The 19714-nt window shown below is 41.9% G+C and overlaps 1 protein-coding gene across 1 annotated transcript in view; it reads right to left on the bottom strand.

Moving 5' to 3' along the window:
- The window catches only part of FAM91A1 (family with sequence similarity 91 member A1), a 33627-nt gene extending 18016 nt beyond the window's left edge, over window positions 1–15611 (bottom strand). Inside the window, exons 1-7 of the mRNA XM_038759989.1 lie at window positions 15471–15611; window positions 8017–8101; window positions 6271–6422; window positions 5616–5673; window positions 2208–2275; window positions 994–1107; window positions 312–402 (exon numbers count right to left, since the gene is read on the bottom strand). Coding sequence (XP_038615917.1) covers window positions 312–402; window positions 994–1107; window positions 2208–2275; window positions 5616–5673; window positions 6271–6422; window positions 8017–8101; window positions 15471–15542 — 640 coding nt within the window. The 5' untranslated portion in view covers window positions 15543–15611. The remainder of the gene's footprint in view (window positions 1–311; window positions 403–993; window positions 1108–2207; window positions 2276–5615; window positions 5674–6270; window positions 6423–8016; window positions 8102–15470) is intronic.
- Between the last annotated feature and the right edge of the window lie 4103 nt (window positions 15612–19714).

The raw sequence follows: 19714 nt of genomic DNA, 5'->3' as shown, positions 1-19714 counted from the left end.
TGCATACGCTGAGCTAAATTTTCATTAATAGTGTGATACTGGTACCCTTTGTGGCTTCAGTGATTGCTGTCAGGTTTCTAATTGAATTCTTTATTGCAAGTTCCATCAACATGTCTCCTTTCCACAGGTTGAGTTCTCCGAAAAGGCCCGACAAAGGGAATCCAGCTTTATATAGAAAAGGGGGATTCGCATCGACTTCAAAGACTACAGGTTCATATCCAAAACAAGAACCAGCCATGGGAGGAAGTACAGATGGTCCTTAAGATCAAGTTCCTGACTGCTCTGTGGCCAAAGACTCATTCGACACTTACTATGAACTACATTGTAGTCTAGTGACCCAGAGAGTTGAGGACCTGAATCGATGATCTTATCAACAGCACATTTCTCAACTGAAGTGCATATCTAAGGAACATAAAAAAGACATCATTCATGGTTAAATGCTATGCTGATGGGTTAATCTCTTAAAAATCTGATGACTTATTAAATTAACATTCAATTCATCAAAGGGGTAAATGTTGAATCAAATCCTGAAGACTTCACGACACACCTTTTAGTGTGGTCGGAGGCAGCACGGCCCTGCAAGTCAGGGGACCTGGGTTCTGATTACGACTCGGCTACCTGTCTGCTATTTGTCACCTTGGGCAAGTGACTTCATTCCTCTGTGCCTCAGTTACCTCATCTGTAAAATGGGGGTTAATACTGTGAGCCCCACGTGGGACATGGACTGTCCAATCTCACTATTTTGTATTTCCCCCAGTGTTTAGTAAGGTCCCTGGCACGTAGTAAGCGCTTAAACAAATACTATTTAAAAATATTAAAATAATAGTCCTCAGAGCACAACCTTAGACAAATTGGGTGTTTGGCTCAAAGGAGACGGTGTAGTTTGAGCTAGTCTGGGTACAGTCCCTAGAAGAAGTGTGATGGAGACGACCTCCTATCTTCCTTTACATTTTCCATTTGTTTCTAGCTTAAAATACCTGGAATCAAATATACCTTTATGTCATCTTCTGTGATGAAACCGGCCTGTACCACCCACCACGCCTCCACAGCAATCTCTACTGGCTTCACTGGTAGGAGATCCCGAGCAGTTTTCCTTCTGAAAAATTTCTGGAGTGGCACAGTCCATTCGAGATCAATACTGCTTCACTTTTACAGTTCTACAACAAGTTACTATTGTCCTTAGGGATGGTTAAATTAAAGAGCACTTGATACCATAAAAACGGCACCAGAGAGTCAAACTATAAGAATCTTTGAATCTTTAAAATCCAAATTCATCCAAATCTTTAAAAGGAGAACAATACCGGCTTATTTAAACTGCAAACTACTAGAAGCTACAGATTATATTTAATTTACTATGCTTTACTACGCCAAACTCAAGTGGGCAATAAATGCTACCTGGTGATAATGACATACTATCTTGAAACAATAAACCCCAGAGTACCCAAGTAGATGTACCATTCTTCTGATGTCCTCAGTCTGGAATAATTCCTAACCTCCTTAAAGAGCTACTCAACCAGGCTAGTAATTTAAGGTAAGTGACACAACAGGCTGAATTTCATCATCAGACTCCCTGGGAAACATGGGATGGGGAAGGGGGTTGGGGGTGGAGGAGAGCTGTGAGTTGTTAACTCCTTCTCTAGATTGTAAACTCCTTGTTGGCAGGGATTGTGTCTACCAGTTCTATTGGACTGTACTCTCCCAAGTGCTTAGCACAGTGGTATGCACAGAGAAAGCGCTCAATACCGCTGATTAAATGAATGATTTTTTTTTGTACTTCCCCTTACGACTGCACAATACCTTTCAAACCCAAGGTTCAAAAGTCCATAATCACTCCCTCTCCCCCTGAAAAAAATTACTGCATTATATGCATGCCAAAGAGAATTTGACAAAATAAGAATGCCCATGATGCACAGGTTCTAGATTAAGAGACAAAAATAGTCAAATAAAAGCTCCACATATTTTAATGATTTCTTTTCATTGTAAATCTGAGGCAGTCGGCTGATAACAACATCCTTCAAATAAAACTTGAACTTGCACTGCCTTTCATTTCATTTGATTTGCTGATGGGAGAGTTCACCGTCTGCTATCTGCCCAAATGCCAAGGACCCTATCTAGAACACTGAACTTCTGTGTCTGGCAACAAAAGGGAGGCTCTTGGCTAAAAACAGATTAAAAAGTTAATTAAAAGTTACATAAAACAAACTTACTTTGGAGGACCTACATTGATTCATAAGATCGATGTACTGGTTTCTTCCTATCCCAAGAAGCCTTAAACCTAAAATAAAAAATCACGAGTTATTTCACCAAAGATATCTTCAATTTTTTCCTATGGGCATTTTCAATTTTAACTATCAAATATATTTTAAAATTGGGATTTTTTTTACAAATCCATTTGGAATAACTCAGCTTTTTACTCCCTTTTGACTCAAAAAATAGCAGAAGTCTGGTAGTTTTTCTAGGTCATTTTCTCGCTTCTCGGCTGACTGGAAAGACACGATTCCAAACTTTCTAGATCCAAAATTTTTTATTTGTTTTTTTTTTTAAAAAAACGGCACCAAATGTCCTCTGCTTTTAATGGAGGCAAAAAACACTTGTTTAGTAGTTAGAAGGAATGGCTTCCACATAATTCCTTTTCTAATAGACTTATTTTATCTAGGTAGGCAACAAAAATCAAGTATTTATTGGGCGTTTACTTTGAACAGTGCACAGTAGTAAGTGCTTGGAAGAGTACAATATAATAATATAACAGAGTTGGTAGACACTATAATAATAAAGATAATAAATTGTGGTATCTTTAAGCGCCCACTATGTGTCAAGCACTGGGTTAAATGTTGCGATAGATACAGAGTAATCAGATCAGACATCGTCCCTGTCCCCCATGGGGCCCCCAAGATAAGGGGAGGGAGAACAGGCATTTTATCCCCATTTTACGGATGAGGAAAAGGAGGCACGGAAAAGTTAAGTTGTGACTTGCCCAGGGTTACCCGGAGGGCAGGTGTCAGAGCCAGGATTCAAACCCAGGTCTCTTGACATCCAGTGCTGGGCTCTTCCCACTAGGCCACACTGCTTCCCCAAAGTAGGTAGATAAGTAGATGGTCCTTGAAGAAAATCAAACCAACAGAGAGAAATACTTCAGATAATGGGGCCTCCTGCAAGGAGTTCAGGGTTGGGAGTCACAAGACTTCAGTTTCTAGCCTCCCTCTAATCTACTGACTTGAACTTTGGGCAGATTACTTAAATTCTGACTCAGAAGTTACCATGTGGAAGTATCTGGGAAAGTCTGCTACATAAATGCAAAGGAAGATACATCCTATAAGTGAATGCAGAACATGTGCGCATACAAATCCCTTTCCTTCCTATTTGAAGATGATTCTCCTGGCACGTGCTCTGAGTTTACGGGTAGCATGGGGAACAGATAAAGACTACTGAGTGCTGCAGTATTATTTAAAGAGTGTGATAATGTCTACAACTCTGCCTCAAACTTTGCCCCGAACCATTACCCCCACTGCTGAATACCAAGTGGTATATCCGTCACTATGATTTTCCAGCCATCCATAGCATGCCATATCCTTCGAAGTGAGCTTCAATCGGTTCTTAAAAATATTCACTGTGTGCACTATGCTTGCGATTATGCCATTTTGGTGCAACAGACAGCAGGGGCTTAGGAATCCTACTGATGGTAGAGCAGCAAGCTTTTCCATGTTTTGAAATCTCTGAAGATTTTCTGCCTAAATCTAAATTCAGCCCCACTGACAATAACCGTAACAGTTCACACTGACAGCTTTACAACAATGGCCCAGACCTCCTGAAAGTACTTTGCTGCCAAGTAATGAGCTGGCTTTTACCTCTTGAAACAAGCAGGCCAAAGAAATGCTTCAGCTAGTACGGTAACATCCTACAGCCAATCCATCTTGAAAAAGAAGAGGAGTCTAGGCCAAAGGTGGAAGGGGCCCAGGCACCCGTTTTCAACTGGTCTCGTTGATTTGCAATAAATTCCCATGAAAATAATTCAAAAATTGTTCACCCCAAAATACAGACCCTCATAGGTTATCTCTTCTGTCCACATCACATCTTTGAGATTTGGAAAAAAAAGGAATCTGCCTCAATGAGACCGAACATTCGCTTTTACTTCCCAAAATGGGCTTTTTCTAATTGAAAAGAGAGATGGATTGTATTGCATTTGAAATCATCAGTTAAATCCTTTTCCTTTTATTTCCATCTTCCCTCTACTACTTGTTCAAAGAGGTGCAAAGGAGTTTTATTTTGATAATCTGGGCCACTTTCAATGTGGATTAAATTGTAAGCTAATTCTATAGGTCTACCACTCTCAAAACAAAGGAATTAGAACAAATATTTTCACTTGTTAGAAAATCTTCCTAAAAGAGTCATGCCATTACTTAAACATACTGGAATTCATAGTTAAGCATTTAGTACTCTTATGCTCCCACATTTTATTAGACCACTAGTGTCTTTTTCCCAGGTCAATTTATTGCAATATTCTTCCCTTAAAGCTTCTTGGCCAGCTTAATATGTGCATACTCAGCTTTCCTCAAATTGAGGGGAAGAGGAGTGGGTTCCTGAAAACCTCACACAGAGGAAAGACTAACACTAACAACCTTTTAGCCACGGCTTTAAGTGAAAAAGTCCATTTTGACAGAACTAGGTGTGATTACTAGTATAACACTCTCCATGATAAACGTCTTCTCTCAACACTTTTTTTTCTGTCATGAGGGCATTACCAACTTAGAAATAGCTGCAAAGTTTGCCATAGTTTAAGTGTGTTCCTTCCCTATCCATCTGAAGTATTTGGACTGACATGAATTGAGTGATTATAGCCCATTTCAATTTGGCATAATGACAGATCTGTTATTTTATGTACATGTCTGTAATTTTTTTATATGACTATCTGTCTCCCCCTCAACACTGTAAGCTGACTGTGGGCAGGAAATGGGATCTACCAACAATGTTGTAGTGCACTCTCCCAAGTGCTTAGGGCAGTGCTCCGCACTAACTGCTCAATAAATACCACGGATTGATTGATATGTTTGGCATGGATGCGTGATCAAGCACGTATGTACATGTGTACCAACAGTGAAGCAATTTTTTGTGTGCATTTCTTCAAAGTGCTGTCTTTCCCATTCTATTCACTGTGCTAACATAGATTTGTTACATGGATAACAAAGTTCAATATTTCACTTAAACTACTAAAGACAAACTGCTCTAATCATGTCAATTAGCTCTTGGAAAGCTTTTGACATTTTAAAAACTTCACACTGATGTTCTTTAATGCCACAGAGTTTCTTCGCTAGCTTCAACTTGCAAAAATAAAAAATAAAAGTGAAGCATTCCTATGATTAACTTATGTGATGATTCCAAATAGCTTCTGGCCTAATCTACAGTACATTCACTCGAAACCCAGGTCTAAATCCTGTGATTGCAAAAGCGACTGGCAGACCGTAATTAATCCCACAATGACTTCTAGGATCATTTTCTCACTCCTGTATCTAAAAGCACTCTGAAGATTATGACTGAGGAATGGTAGATTACACTGAGAATGTTCTACATATGCAGAACTCTCAGCAATAAAAACAAAATACCAGTGTTTTAATACTCACAGTCTGCAGCAGTAAAATTGGGCAATGAATCATAGCTTTTCTCACTGTTCATTATATCCTATTGAAATGAAAAAATAAAATTTCAAAATTACTGAAAACATTTCATGTTACTTAACAAAATGAGACTATATAACAAGGTAAACATTAATCTTACTACTATCAAGCAAAAAACTCTGAATTTTATTGCGTCAAGTAAAGGAAGCAGAATTTTTAAAAAAAGACCAGTAATTGATAGTAGTACTGGCAGTTATCTTTAGGAGAGCAGAAATGGGTAAGACAAAGTACAAGGACTGAAATATCTCTAAGTACTGTCTCTGTCAAGTTTACAAAGCGACCGTGAGAAAGTTATTGCTCTCTACTTCTCTTGTAAAAAAACAGATGATTAAAGAGTTACCCAGTAAACTGAGTTCCACTGCATTTAACATTTGGAAAGCATCGGGAGATTTCCAAATTGAGGAGCTGCATTAAGAGGAAGCTATTAATGGTGAATTTCAAAAACAGAGGGCTCCCCTCCCCCTTACCATTTATTCTGCTGCAGAAAACCTGAGTAAATCGTGCTTATGCAAATGTTAGCAAATGCCCTTCTGCTCTAAGGAGACTCACATAAGAGGAGAGGGAAAAGCTTAGGTAATCTGTAACAACTCTGGAAACCCACCTCCATGATTCCCGTGTAATATGAAAATGGTGTAATCCTCAAGCCTTTGACCATGATATCAGATAAATGGTAGGGATACAACATGAGATGATCTCGACTGTATTTCAGCAGTTCCTCATAGTACTTGCGTTCGTCTTTCTTCACGTGCTTAACTGGAGGAAAGACAGATCATGAATTCTCCTGCATGACTGGATAGTAAAACAACATTAAAAGATGATAACTGAAGGAAAACATGCAAGGGAAAGTGGTACAACGGAATCTCAAAGAAAATAACAGAGAAATGACTTTTCCTCACTGAAACCTAAGCAAAGCAAAACCCTTGCTAAAGGAACAAGGAATAAATAACTCTACACTGTAAAGAATTACAAGATCTACTGGTTTCTCCCACACCTATTTTTTTATTATCTGGACACAGAAATTCATAAAAGTATCTGATTTCAAAAAGAGAAGGCTTCAACAAATAAAGGACCTCCTACATTTTGGTGAATTTCATTATACTACTCTAAAGCCACTTTTCTTCGCAACTAACAAAATCTGTACAGCACAGAATGTTTCAAAGCCAGTCAAAGCCTTCACAAGTTTAAGGCCAAGTCAGATAAATCGAATGCCACTGGGTTCATTACGGATGCCTTAAAAAAAAGAGAGATCAGACAGAAAGAGGCAGGCACACCAGAGAGTAGAAAAGACAGAACTAACTGATACAACTTTTCAAAATTAAAGGTAAACACAGAGTGGAAAACTAAATTTCTCTGAAGACAGTTAAAGAACCTCAAGAATCTGAATTGTCAAGATATTTGCAGACTGAAGTAAGGATAGGAGTGAGGAGAGGCAGGGAAATCAGTGAGGAGGCTGATGAAATAGTCGAGATGGAACATGATAACTGCTTGGATCAGTGTAGCACGAGTTTGGATGGAGAGGAGAGGGTGGATTTTAATGATGTTGTGAAGGTAAAATTGACAGGATTTGTGTCAGGCTGAATAAGTGGGTTGAATGATGAGTCAAGGATAATGCCAAGGTTTTGGGCATAAGGCAATTCCAGTAGCTTATTTGGAAACAGCATAATTGAAGTAGTATCTTGGAAGATTTATGATTATAGTAAATTACGAATATTATCTCAAAGCATGGAGGCATCTGAGATCAAAGATCTAAAGGCGCCTCACAACGAACCAGGTTACGCCTCATCAATGTTGCAGAAGCGTTTCGGTGCCTGGGGCGTTGAAACCTTCTGCCGCGTTCATGGAATGTAATTTCTTAATCAAACAATAATTAATGGTCCCTCTTAATAATAATGATTAAAATACTAAAAAATAAGATCATGTACCCTTCTAATTGCCATACACATGGAGAAATGATCCCGAAGAAATCCACCTCAATGAGAATACGTCCTTTGACATTAAGCAGCACTACACGTCTAAAAAATGAACCTGCATTTTCAAACCCTCCTCACGATTGCTTAAAAAAAATTAAAGTTGAATGAAATGGTCTCTTAAAGCTTCGCTTCAGTCACCTGTTTGGTTTCCATCGTGGCTAGGCGAATCCCCCATCCGAAGGCCCGAGAGTCAAGAGCAGAAAGGAAGGGTGTGTTTGACCATGAGATGAGAGGAGGAAATTGGAGAGAGAAGAGACGTACGTCTCCAACGCAACTGGGCAGAGGCAGACGCCTCTATGCCTATTCGGGTTTTGCAAGCCCTGAAGATGGGAAGTTACCAGTCGCCGCTTCCCTCACACCAAACAGTCTCTACTCACCTAAGTTATTCCTGTAGCGTAATTGATTGCGGATGCTGTAGAGCACAACTTGCTTTTCATACTCCCTCTGTGAGTTTCCGAGGCCCTAGAACACAAAACCCGTTCCGATCGTAAGCGTCTTCCAATCAACTGTACAATTATTTAATGGCTTAAATTTTCAATAAGAGCCTGAATTATTAATTTCCTCGCACTCTAGTCTCAGAGCTCTAAGTAGAGAACTCGAAACATTTTGATTAGGAAAAACTCAGAGGAGCACTCAGTCATTCAATTGTATTTACTAAGTGCTTACGGGGTGCAAAGCACTGCACTAGGCGCCTGAGAGAGTACAATACAACAACAGACACATCCGCTGCCCATAACGAGCTTACAGTCTAGAGGGGGAGATCACAAGCCTGCTTTATGCGTATTAAACACACAGACACACACCCTCTTCTCCATCCTTTAAGGCATGGCTATGAAACGTAGGCAGGTGGCTCCAGCTTTTACCCCTCTGCTTCAAGCACAAATTCTTCGGCCGCAGGACACTCCGTCGAGCTCTCTCCCCCACAACCTATCCTTGTTGTTCTCCCACTACACCCCAGCCTACGTCCTCAGTTCCTCGAATTTCAACTCATTCCCGATGCTTCGCTCTCATCTCTCTCGCCTTTGACCCCTTGACAGCAGTCATTTCTCAGGGAGCCCCCAAAACTCCTCTCCTAAAATGTTTCTCCTTTAAAGATCTCGGAGTCCAAATTCCAAACATATTTCTGGCATTTTTTAAAACGGTATTTGTTAAGTGCTTACTCTGTGCCAGGCACTGTACTAAGCACTGAGACAGATACAAGCTTATCAGGTTGGACAGAGTCCCTGTCCCACACGGGACTCTCAATTCCCACTTTTCAGATGAGGTAACTGAGATGCAGAAGTGAAGGGATTTGCCTGAGTCACACAGCGAAATGGTATGGCCAGAATTAGAACCCAGGTCCTTCTGACACCCAGGCCTGTACTCTAAAAACTAGGCGCAATTCTTTGCTCAGAAGTGCCTGTGTGCTTTGGATTTTCCTTCCAAGTGGCCTGAAATGGTCTCGTGGTGAGCACAACTAATGCCACCCAGGCGATAGGTTCACTTACCCGTAACCTTTCCCCTTTTCACGTTTGCGATCGACAATGAGCATAAAGCCTGGGAAAAGAGAAGCTTAATGACTCGGGTTTTTCTACAACTTGTAGTTACAGAAAGCGTAGCCTCAGAACGTCCTCAAGAGTTCTCCTCTCCCTCACCAACCTTCTAGAACCCCAACGATGGATTACGCCTTGTGAGCACAAAACTAGCATTTGGATCTCTTCACTAGTAACGATTACTCATCTTTTTATTTTCCAAGCGATTAGTACAGTCCTTGGCACCAAGTAAGCACCTGAGAAATACTATTAATTTTCATTCTGATGCCTTAATTAGGTTGTTTCACAGTGCTATAACTACTGAACAGTCCTACCTTTGGGCGTACGAGAACAACCCTGGTTGTACTAGGCAGGGAATGTGTCTACCAATTCTGTTATAGTGTACTCTCCCAAGGGTTTAGTACAGCGCTCTGCACATGGTAAGCACTCCACAAATACTACTGTTGATGATGAAGACAGTTTTCTTTTAATTTTGGATGTCAAGAAGGGCAATCACCAACCTGTTCTCCCAAGCAAATTGCTGCCACTCTCAGAGACAGAAAAGGCCCTGGATGGGCCATTGGTCAGACCCAGGAATGATATTATGTGCCTACAGAATGAACTGCTGTCCGTGACTTTTATTTAATTAACTTTTAATTTCTGAAGGAGATGAATTCAAATTGCTGGGATACAATTTATTTTTACATTAATAAATTTAGGGATTCTGGGAAAACCTGAAACCAGTCAGCATCCCCCCAAGTCAGCCATGTGGTCTGGTGAGAATTTTTTCAAGTGATCATAAGCATGCACCATGCGTCTCTCACTAAGGGAAATTTACCCAAGTCAAGGACGTTTATTTCGTCCAAAGAAGATTCCTTTCACTCCATCTTTAAATCACAAGCCACAGAGGCGTCCTGGGAAAATACAGGGTCAACCGTGTGTAGTTTTACAACCCTATCAAGGAACATCTGTAGCAACTAAGGCCAAAACCATCCTTGTGCTAGTGGCCAAGCTGCATCTTGTGCTAACCTCACTCGCTACTTTGAGGGCTCACTTATCAAAAAAATAATGCATCTTAATTACTTTTGACACTTTTATTTTGAAGGCAAAGAGAAGCATCTCAGTTTTCTGGTCTGGAAAAATAGCACTGCCACCATTACTCACAGAAGTTTAATTATTCATACTCAGGATCACCTTCATTCAATGTCCATTTTCCCTTATGCTGTTTCCACTTTACCAAGTGCAAAGAGGTGGATGAGAGAAACAAAAATGGGGTTTTTTTTCCCCCGAAGTTTAATTATTCATACTCAGGATGACCTTCATTCAATGTCCATTTTCCCTTACGCTGTTTCCACTTTACCAAGTGCAAAGAGGTGGATGAGAGAAACAAAAATGGGTTTTTTTTTCCCCCGAAGTTTAATTATTCATACTCAGGATCACCTTCATTCAATGTCCATTTTCCCTTACGCTGTTTCCACTTTACCAAGTGCAAAGGGGTGGATGAGAGAAACAAAGATGGGTTTTTTTTCCCCCACTTATCTGCTTGGGCTTGGCACAAAACCCAAAAGATCAAAAGTGGGTCAGGTTGTTGAGGAAACAGCAGCTCTGGCAGAGTCAGAAGCCCATTAAACCTGACACTCATCCAAGTTTCCTGGGCTTTTCATTTTAATACTTGTGCCATTCCGTCACCACCCATTTTCTTCTGAAGACCTTAACAACAGTTCAGAGATGATCTCTTTTGGGGGTTTTAATCATTCGACATTTCTTCTGTTGTATTTTAAGTTCTGGACCAATGCAGAACTCTGACTGTAATCTCCGTGGGACAAGGACTGTGTCCCATCTGATTATCCTGGATCTACCCCGACACTTAGCACATTGTCACTGTTATTATTCTGGGTTCTCCAAGGAATTTAGGAAGACCTCAGAGGAATTGTCAACTGCCAGCCCTCCGGGCCCTGCGGCTGGCTGGGTGCAGGGGTGGGGAAAGAGGACTGGGGCAAGGAAGGCCTGGATCTGGGGGTGGGAGAGGGTCTGAGGGAACCGGGAATGGCCCCGGGATTGGGATTAAGTCGGGGAGAGCTGCCGGAGGAGGCCTGGGGTGAGAAGCGGAATCGAAGCAACATGGCTTATTGGCAAGATCCCGGGTTTGGGAGTCAGAGAACGTGGGCATAATAAAAATAATATAATTAAATATAATATATAAATATAATATAATAATAATATAATAAATATAATAATTCTTATAATAATAATAATGTTGGTATTTGTTAAGCACTCATTATGTGCCAGGCGTCGTTCTAAGCGCTGGGGTGGATACAAGGTAATCAGGTTGTCCCACGTAGGGCTCACAGTCTTCATCCCCATTTTCCAGAGGAGGGAACTGAGGCCCAGAGAAGTGAAGTGACTTGCCCAAGGTCACACAGTTGACAAGCGGCGGAGCCAGGACTAGAACCCACGACCTCTGAATTATTATGTCATTATATATTACTATATCATATAATTATAATTCATTCATTCAATTGTATTTATTGAGCGCTTACTGTGTGCAGAGCACTGTACTAAGCGCTTACTATATAATTATTATGTCATTATATATTATTATGTTACACTATAATTCATTAATTCAATCGTATTTATTGAGTGCTGTGTGCAGAGCACTGTATGAAGCGCTTGGGAAGTACAAGTTGGCAACATATAATAATAATAACGATGATTCTGGGGAGGGGGATGAGCCCGCTGTTGGGTAGGGCCTGTCTCCAGATGTTGCCAACTTGGACTTCCCAAGCGCTCAGTCCAGCGCTCTGCGCACAGTAAGTGCTCGATAAATACGATTGAATGAATGAATGCACACAGTAAGCGCTCAACAAATATGATTGAATGAATGAATGCACACAGTAAGTGCCCAACAAATATGATTGAATGAATGAATGCACACAGTAAGTGCCCAATAAATACGATTGAATGAATGAATGTACACGGTAAGTGCTCAATAATACGACTGAATGAATGAATGTACACGGTAAGTGCTCAATAATACGACTGAATGAATGAATGCACACAGTAAGCGCTCGATAATACGATTGAATGAATGAAGCACACAGTAAGTGCTCAATACAACTGAATAAATGAATGCACACAGTAAGCGCTCAATAAATACGAGTGAATGAATGAATGCACACGGTACGTGCTCAATAAATACGATTGAATGAATGAATGCACACAGTAAGCGCTCAATAAATACGATTGAATGAATGCACACAGTAAGCGCTCAATAAATACGATTGAATGAATAAATGCACACAGTAAGCGCTCAATAAATACGACTGAATTTAGACTGCGAGCCCACTGTTGGGTAGTGACCGTCTCTATATGTTGCCAATTTGTACTTCCCAAGCGCTTAGTACAGTGCTCTGCACATAGTAAGCGCTCAATAAATACGATCGATGATGATGATTGAATGAATGCACACAGTACGCGCTCAATAAATACGATTGAATGAATGAATGCACACAGTAAGTGCTCAATACGATTGAAAGAATGCACACAGTAAGCGCTCAATAAATACGACTGAATGAAGGAATGCACACAGTAAGCGCTCAATACGATTGAATGAGTGCACACAGTAAGCGCTCAATAAATACGACTGAATGAATGAATGCACACAGTAAGCGCTCAATAAATACGATCGAATGAATGAATGCACACAGTACGCGCTCAGTAAATACGACTGAATGAATGAATGCACACAGTAAGCGCTCAATAAATACGATCGAATGAATGAATGCACACAGCAAGCGCTCAATAAATATGACTGAATGAATGAATGAATGCACACAGTAAGCGCTCAATAAATACGATCGAATGAATGAATGCACACAGTACGCGCTCAATAAATACGATTGAATGAATGAATGCACACAGTAAGCGCTCAATAAATACGATCGAATGAATGAATGCACACAGTAAGCGCTCAATAAATACGACTGAATGAATGAATGCACACAGTAAGCGCTCAATAAATACGACTGAATGAATGAATGCACACAGCAAGCGCTCCATAAATACGATTGAATGAATGAATGCACACAGTAGGCGCTCCATAAATACGACTGAATGAATAAATGCACACAGTAGGCGCTCCATAAATACGACTGAATGAATGCACACCGTACGCGCTCAATAATACGATGGAATGAATGCACACAGTAGGCGCTCAATAACACGATTGAATGAAGGAATGCACACAGTAAGTGCTCAATACGAGTGAATGAATGAATGCACACAGTAAGCGCTCCATAAATACGATTGAATGAATGAATGCACACAGTAAGCGCTCAATACGATTGAACGAGTGCACACAGTAAGCGCTCAATAAATACGATTGAATGAATGAATGCACACAGCAAGCGCTCAATAATACGACTGAATGAATGAATGCACACAGCAAGCGCTCAATAATACGATTGAATGAATGAATGCACACAGTAGGCGCTCCATAAATACGACTGAATGAATGAATGAATGCACACAGCAAGCGCTCAATAATACGACTGAATGAATGAATGCACACAGTAGGCGCTCAATAATACGATTGAATGAATGCACACAGTAGGCGCTCCATAAATACGATTGAATGAATGAATGCACACAGTAGGCGCTCCGTAAATACGACTGAACGAATGAATGCACACCGTACGCGCTCAATAATACGATTGAGTGAATGAATGCACACAGCTAGCGCTCAATAATACGACGGAATGAATGAATGCACACAGCAAGCGCTCAATAATACGACTGAATGAATGAATGCACACAGTAGGCGCTCCCTAAATACGATTGAATGAATAAATGCACACAGTAGGCGCTCCGTAAAGACGATAGAACGAATAAACGCACACAGTACGCGCTCAAGAAATACGATTGAATGAATGAATGCACACAGCAAGCGCTCAATAATACGATTGAATGAATGAATGCACAGAGCAGGCGCTCAATAATACGACTGAATGAATGAATGCACACAGCAAGCGCTCAGTAATACGATTGAATGAATGAATGCACACAGTAGGCGCTCCATAAATACGACTGAATGAATGAATGAATGCACACAGCAAGCGCTCAATAATACGACTGAATGAATGAATGCACACAGTAGGCGCTCAATAATACGATTGAATGAATGCACACAGTAGGCGCTCCATAAATACGACTGAATGAATGAATGCACACAGTAGGCGCTCCATAAATACGACTGAATGAATGAATGCACACAGTAGGCGCTCAATAATACGATTGAGTGAATGAATGCACACAGCAAGCGCTCAATAATACGACGGAATGAATGAATGCACACAGCAAGCGCTCAATAATACGACTGAATGAATGAATGCACACAGTAGGCGCTCCATAAATACGATTGAATGAATGAATGCACACAGTAAGCGCTCAATAATACGACTGAATGAATGAATGCACACAGTAGGCGCTCCATAAATACGACTGAATGAATAAATGCACACAGTAAGCGCTCAATAATACGACTGAATGAATGAATGCACACAGTAGGCGCTCCATAAATACGGCTGAATGAATAAATGCACACAGTAGGCGCTCAATAATACGATTGAATGAATGAATGCACACAGTAGGCGCTCCGTAAATACGACTGAATGAATGAATGCACACAGTAGGCGCTCAATAATACGATTGAATGAATGAATGCACACAGTAGGCGCTCCATAAATACGACTGAATGAATGAATGCACACAGTAGGCGCTCCATAAATACGACTGAATGAATGAATGCACACAGTAGGCGCTCAATAATACGATTGAATGAATGAATGCACACAGTAGGCGCTCCATAAATACGACTGAATGAATGAATGCACACAGTAGGCGCTCAATAATACGACTGAATGAATGAATGCACACAGCAAGCGCTCAATAATACGATTGAATGAATGAATGCACACAAGCGCCCAATAATACGATTGAATGAATGAATGCACAGAGTAGGCGCTCCATAAATACGATTGAATGAATGAATGCACACCGTACGCGCTCAATACGATTGAACGAATGAATGCACACAGCAAGCGCTCCATAAATACGATTGAATGAATGAATGCACACAGCAGGCGCTCCGTAAATACGACTGAACGAATGAATGCACACCGTACGCGCTCAATAATACGATTGAATGAATGAATGCACACAGCAGGCGCTCAATAATACGACGGAATGAATGAATGCACACAGCGAAAGTGCCATAAATGCGAGTGAAGGGCTGACGAGGGAGGGGTGAGGGGGGAAGGTACCTGTCTGACGTTGGCCGGCAGCTTGGTCCAGGGGTAGTTGTGGCGGATGTGGAACTCCACGTCTATGTTCATGGTGGCCGAGGGGGACGGACGGAGGGTCAGAGGTGGTGTCGGGGTGGGCCCATCCTCAAAGGGCCCGGAGCCCGGAGCGCGGGTCCCGGTGCCCGGAGCCCGCCCCGCAGACGGCAGCCAGCGGCCGGACCGCCGCGGCCACTTCCTTCCTCCTCGGCCCCGCCGGAAACGCCCCCCTGATGTCACTTCCGCCCCGCCCCGCCGCGGGCCGACCGCGCTCCGCGCACGCGCGGCAGCGAAGACCACCCCCTCCCCTCCGGCCCGCCCCGTCTGTGGGCAGTCCGGCCGCTGCGCATGCGCCCCCCTCCCCGCCCCTCCCCTCCCCTTCATTCATTCATTCATTCATTCATTCATTCATCCGTATTTATCCATGCATGCGCCCCCTCCCCGTCATTCATTCTTTTAGACTGTGAGCCCCCGTTTTAGACTGTGAGCCCACTGTTGGGTAGGGACCGTCTCTATATGTTGCCAATTTGTACTTCCCAAGCGCTTAGTACAGTGCTCTGCACATAGGAAGCGCTCAATAAATACGATTGATGATTCATTCATTCATTCATTCATTCACTCGTATTTATTCATGCATGCGCCCTCTCCCCGTCATTCATTCATTCATTCATTCATTCAATCGTATTTCTTCATGCATGCGCCCTCTCCCCATCATTCATTCATTCATTCAATCATTCATTCATTCAATCGTATTTATTCATGCATGCGCCCTCTCCCCGTCATTCATTCATTCATTCATTCATTCAATCGTATTTCTTCATGCATACGCCCTCTCCCCGTCATTCATTCATTCATTCAATCGCATTCATTCATGCATGCTCCCCCTCCCCTTCATTCATTCATTCATTCACCCCTTTTAGACTGTGAGCCCACTGTTGGGTAGGGACTGTCACTATATGTTGCCAACTTGTACTTCCCAAGCGCTTAGTACAGGGCTCTGCACATAGTAAGCGCTCAATAAATACGATTGATGATGATGATGATGATTCATTCATTCAATCGTATTTATTCATTCAATCGTATTTATTCATGCATGCGTCCCCCCTCCCCTTCATTCATTCATTCATTCAGTCAGTCAATCGTATTTATTCATGCATGCGTCCCCTCCCCTTCATTCATTCATTTATTCATTCAATCGTAGTTATTCATGCATGCGCCCCCCCTTCATTCATTCATTCAATCGTATTTATTCACGCACGTGCCCCCCTCCCCTTCATTCACTCATTCATTCAGTCGTATTTATTCATGCATGCGCCCCCCTTCATTCATTCATTCATTCAATCGCATTTATTCATGCATGAGCCCCCCTCCCATTCATTCATTCATGAAGAAATACGATTGATTGATTCATTCATTCATTCAATCGTATTTATTGAGCGCTTACTGTGTGCAGAGCACTGGACTAAGCACTTGGGAAGTACAAGTTGGCAACATCTAGTGACGGTCCCTACCCAACAGCGGGCTCACAGTGGGAGACAGACAACAAAACAACACATATTAACAAAATAAAATAAATAGAAGAGTAAATATGTACAAGTAAAATAAATAAATTCATTCATTCAATCATATTTAGTGAGCACTTACTGTGTGCAGAGCACTGGACTAAGCGCTTGGGAAGTCCAAGTTGGCAACATATAGAGACGGTCCCTACCCAACAGCAGGCTCACAGTCTAGAATGGGGAGACAGACGACAAAACAAAACATATTAACAAAATAAAATAAATAGAATAGTAAATATGCGCAAGTAAAATAAATAAATTCATTCATTCAATCGTATTTAGTGAGCGCTTACTGTGTGCAGAGCACTGGACTAAGCGCTTGGGAAGTCCAAGTTGGCAACATATAGAGACGGTCCCTACCCAACAGCAGGCTCACAGTCTAGAAGGGGGAGACAGACGACAAAACAACACATATTAACAAAATAAAATAAATAGAATAGTAAATATGTACAAGTAAAATAAATAAATTCATTCATTCATTCATTCAGTCGTATTTATTGAGCGCTTACTGTGTGCAGAGCACTGCACTAAGCGCTTGGGAAGTCCAATTTGGCAACATATAGAGACGGTCCCCACTCAACAGCGGCTCACAGTCTAGAAGGGGGAGACAGATGACAAAACAAAACATATTAACAAAATAAAATAAATAGAATAGTAAATATGTACAAGTAAAATAAATAAATTCATTCCTTCATTCAATCATATTCATTGAGCGCTTACTGTGTGCAGAGCACTGGACTAACCGCTTGGGAAGTCCAAGTTGGCAACATATAGAGATGGTCCCTACCCAACAGCGGGCTCACAGTGGGAGACAGACGACAAAACAACACATGTTAACAAAATAAAATAAATAGAATAGTATGTACAAGTAAAGTAAATACATTCATTCCTTCATTCAATCATATTTATTGAGCGCTTACTGTGTGCAGAGCACTGGACTAAGCACTTGGGAAGTCCTAATTGAGCTAAACGCTGAGGCGGGTACAGGTCAAACGGTTCCGTAATCCCTCTCCCAGTCTAAAGGGGAGGGAGAACACGTAGTGAATCCCCATTTTACAGATGAGGGCACTGAGGCAACCTCTCTACATGCTTTCAGTGTGGCTCAGTGGAAAGAGCCCGGGCTTGGGAGTCAGAGGTCATGGGTTCGAATTCCGACTCCGCTGCTTGTCAGCTGTGTGACCTCGGGCAAGGCACTTCACTTCTCAGGGCCTCAGTTCCCTCATCTGTCAAATGGGGATTAAGACTGTGAGCCCCACGGGGAACAACTTTGATTACCTTGTATCCCCCCCCCCCCACCCCAGTGCTTAGAACAGTGCTTGGCCCATAGTAAGCGCTTAGCAAATACCAACATTATTATTATTATTATTATTATGTTTTGTTGTCTGTCTCCCCTTTCTAGACTGTGAGTCCGTTGTTGGGTAGGGACCGTCTCTATATGTTGCCGACTTGGACTTCCCACGCGCTTAGCACAGTGCTCTGCACACAGTAAGCGCTCAATAAATACGATTGAATGAATGAATGAGGCACGGAGACATTCAATGGTACTTATTGAGCGCTTACTGTGTGCAGAGCACTGCGCTAAGCGCTTAGGAAGTCCAAGTCGGCAACAGAGACGGTTTTTACCCAACAACGGGCTCACAGTCTAGAAGGGGGAGACAGACCACAAAACAAATAGACAGGTGGCAATACCATCAAAATAGATACATAGAATTATAGCTATTTACACATCATTAATAAAATTAATAAATATGTACAAGTATTCACAAGTGCTGAGGGGAAGGGGATAGAGCAGAGGGAGGGAGTAGGGGAGACGGAGAGGGGAGGAGGAGCGGAGTTCAGTGACTTGCCCCAGTTATGAGAAGCAGCATGGCCTAGTGGATGGAGCCTGGGCCTGGGCATCAAAGGTCACGGGTTCTAATTCCGGCCCCGCCATGTGCCTGCTGTGTGAACTTGGCCAAGTCACTTCGCTTCTCTGCAGCATGGCTTAATAGAAAGAGCACAGGCTTGGGACTCAGAGGTCGTGGGTTCTAATCCTGGCTCTTCCACCTGTCAGCTGCGTGACTTTGGGCAAGTCACAACCTCTCTGTGCCTCACTTACCTCATCTGTAAAATGGGGATTAAGCCTGTGCGCCCCAAGTGGGACAAACTGACTACCCTGTATCTATCCCAGCATTTAGAACAGTGCTTGGCACATAATAAGCACTTAAAAAATACCCTCGTCAATATTGTTATTATTATTACTCTCTGGGCCACACTTACCTCCTCTGTTAAATGGGGATTAAGACTGAGTCCCACATGGGGCAGGGACTGTGTCCAACCCGATTTGCTTGTATCCACCCCAATCAATCAATCAATCAATCAATCAATCGTATTTATTGAGCGCTTACTGTGTGCAGAGCACTGGACTAAGCGCTTGGGAAGTACAAGTTGGCAACATATAGAGACAGTCCCTACCCAACAGTGGGCTCACAATCTAAAAGGGGGAGACAGAGAACAAAACCAAACATACTAACAAAATTAAATAAATAGAATAGGTATGTACAAGTAAAATAAATAGAGTAATAAATATGTACAAACATATATACATATATACAGGTGCTGTGGGGAAGGGAAGGAGGTAAGATGGGGGGATGGAGAGGGGGACGAGGGGGAGAGGAAGGAAGGGGC

Source organism: Tachyglossus aculeatus, chromosome 18 (assembly GCF_015852505.1).
Source record: "Tachyglossus aculeatus isolate mTacAcu1 chromosome 18, mTacAcu1.pri, whole genome shotgun sequence".
Lineage (NCBI taxonomy): Eukaryota > Metazoa > Chordata > Mammalia > Monotremata > Tachyglossidae > Tachyglossus > Tachyglossus aculeatus.
This window is presented reverse-complemented; position numbering and strand designations above follow the sequence as displayed.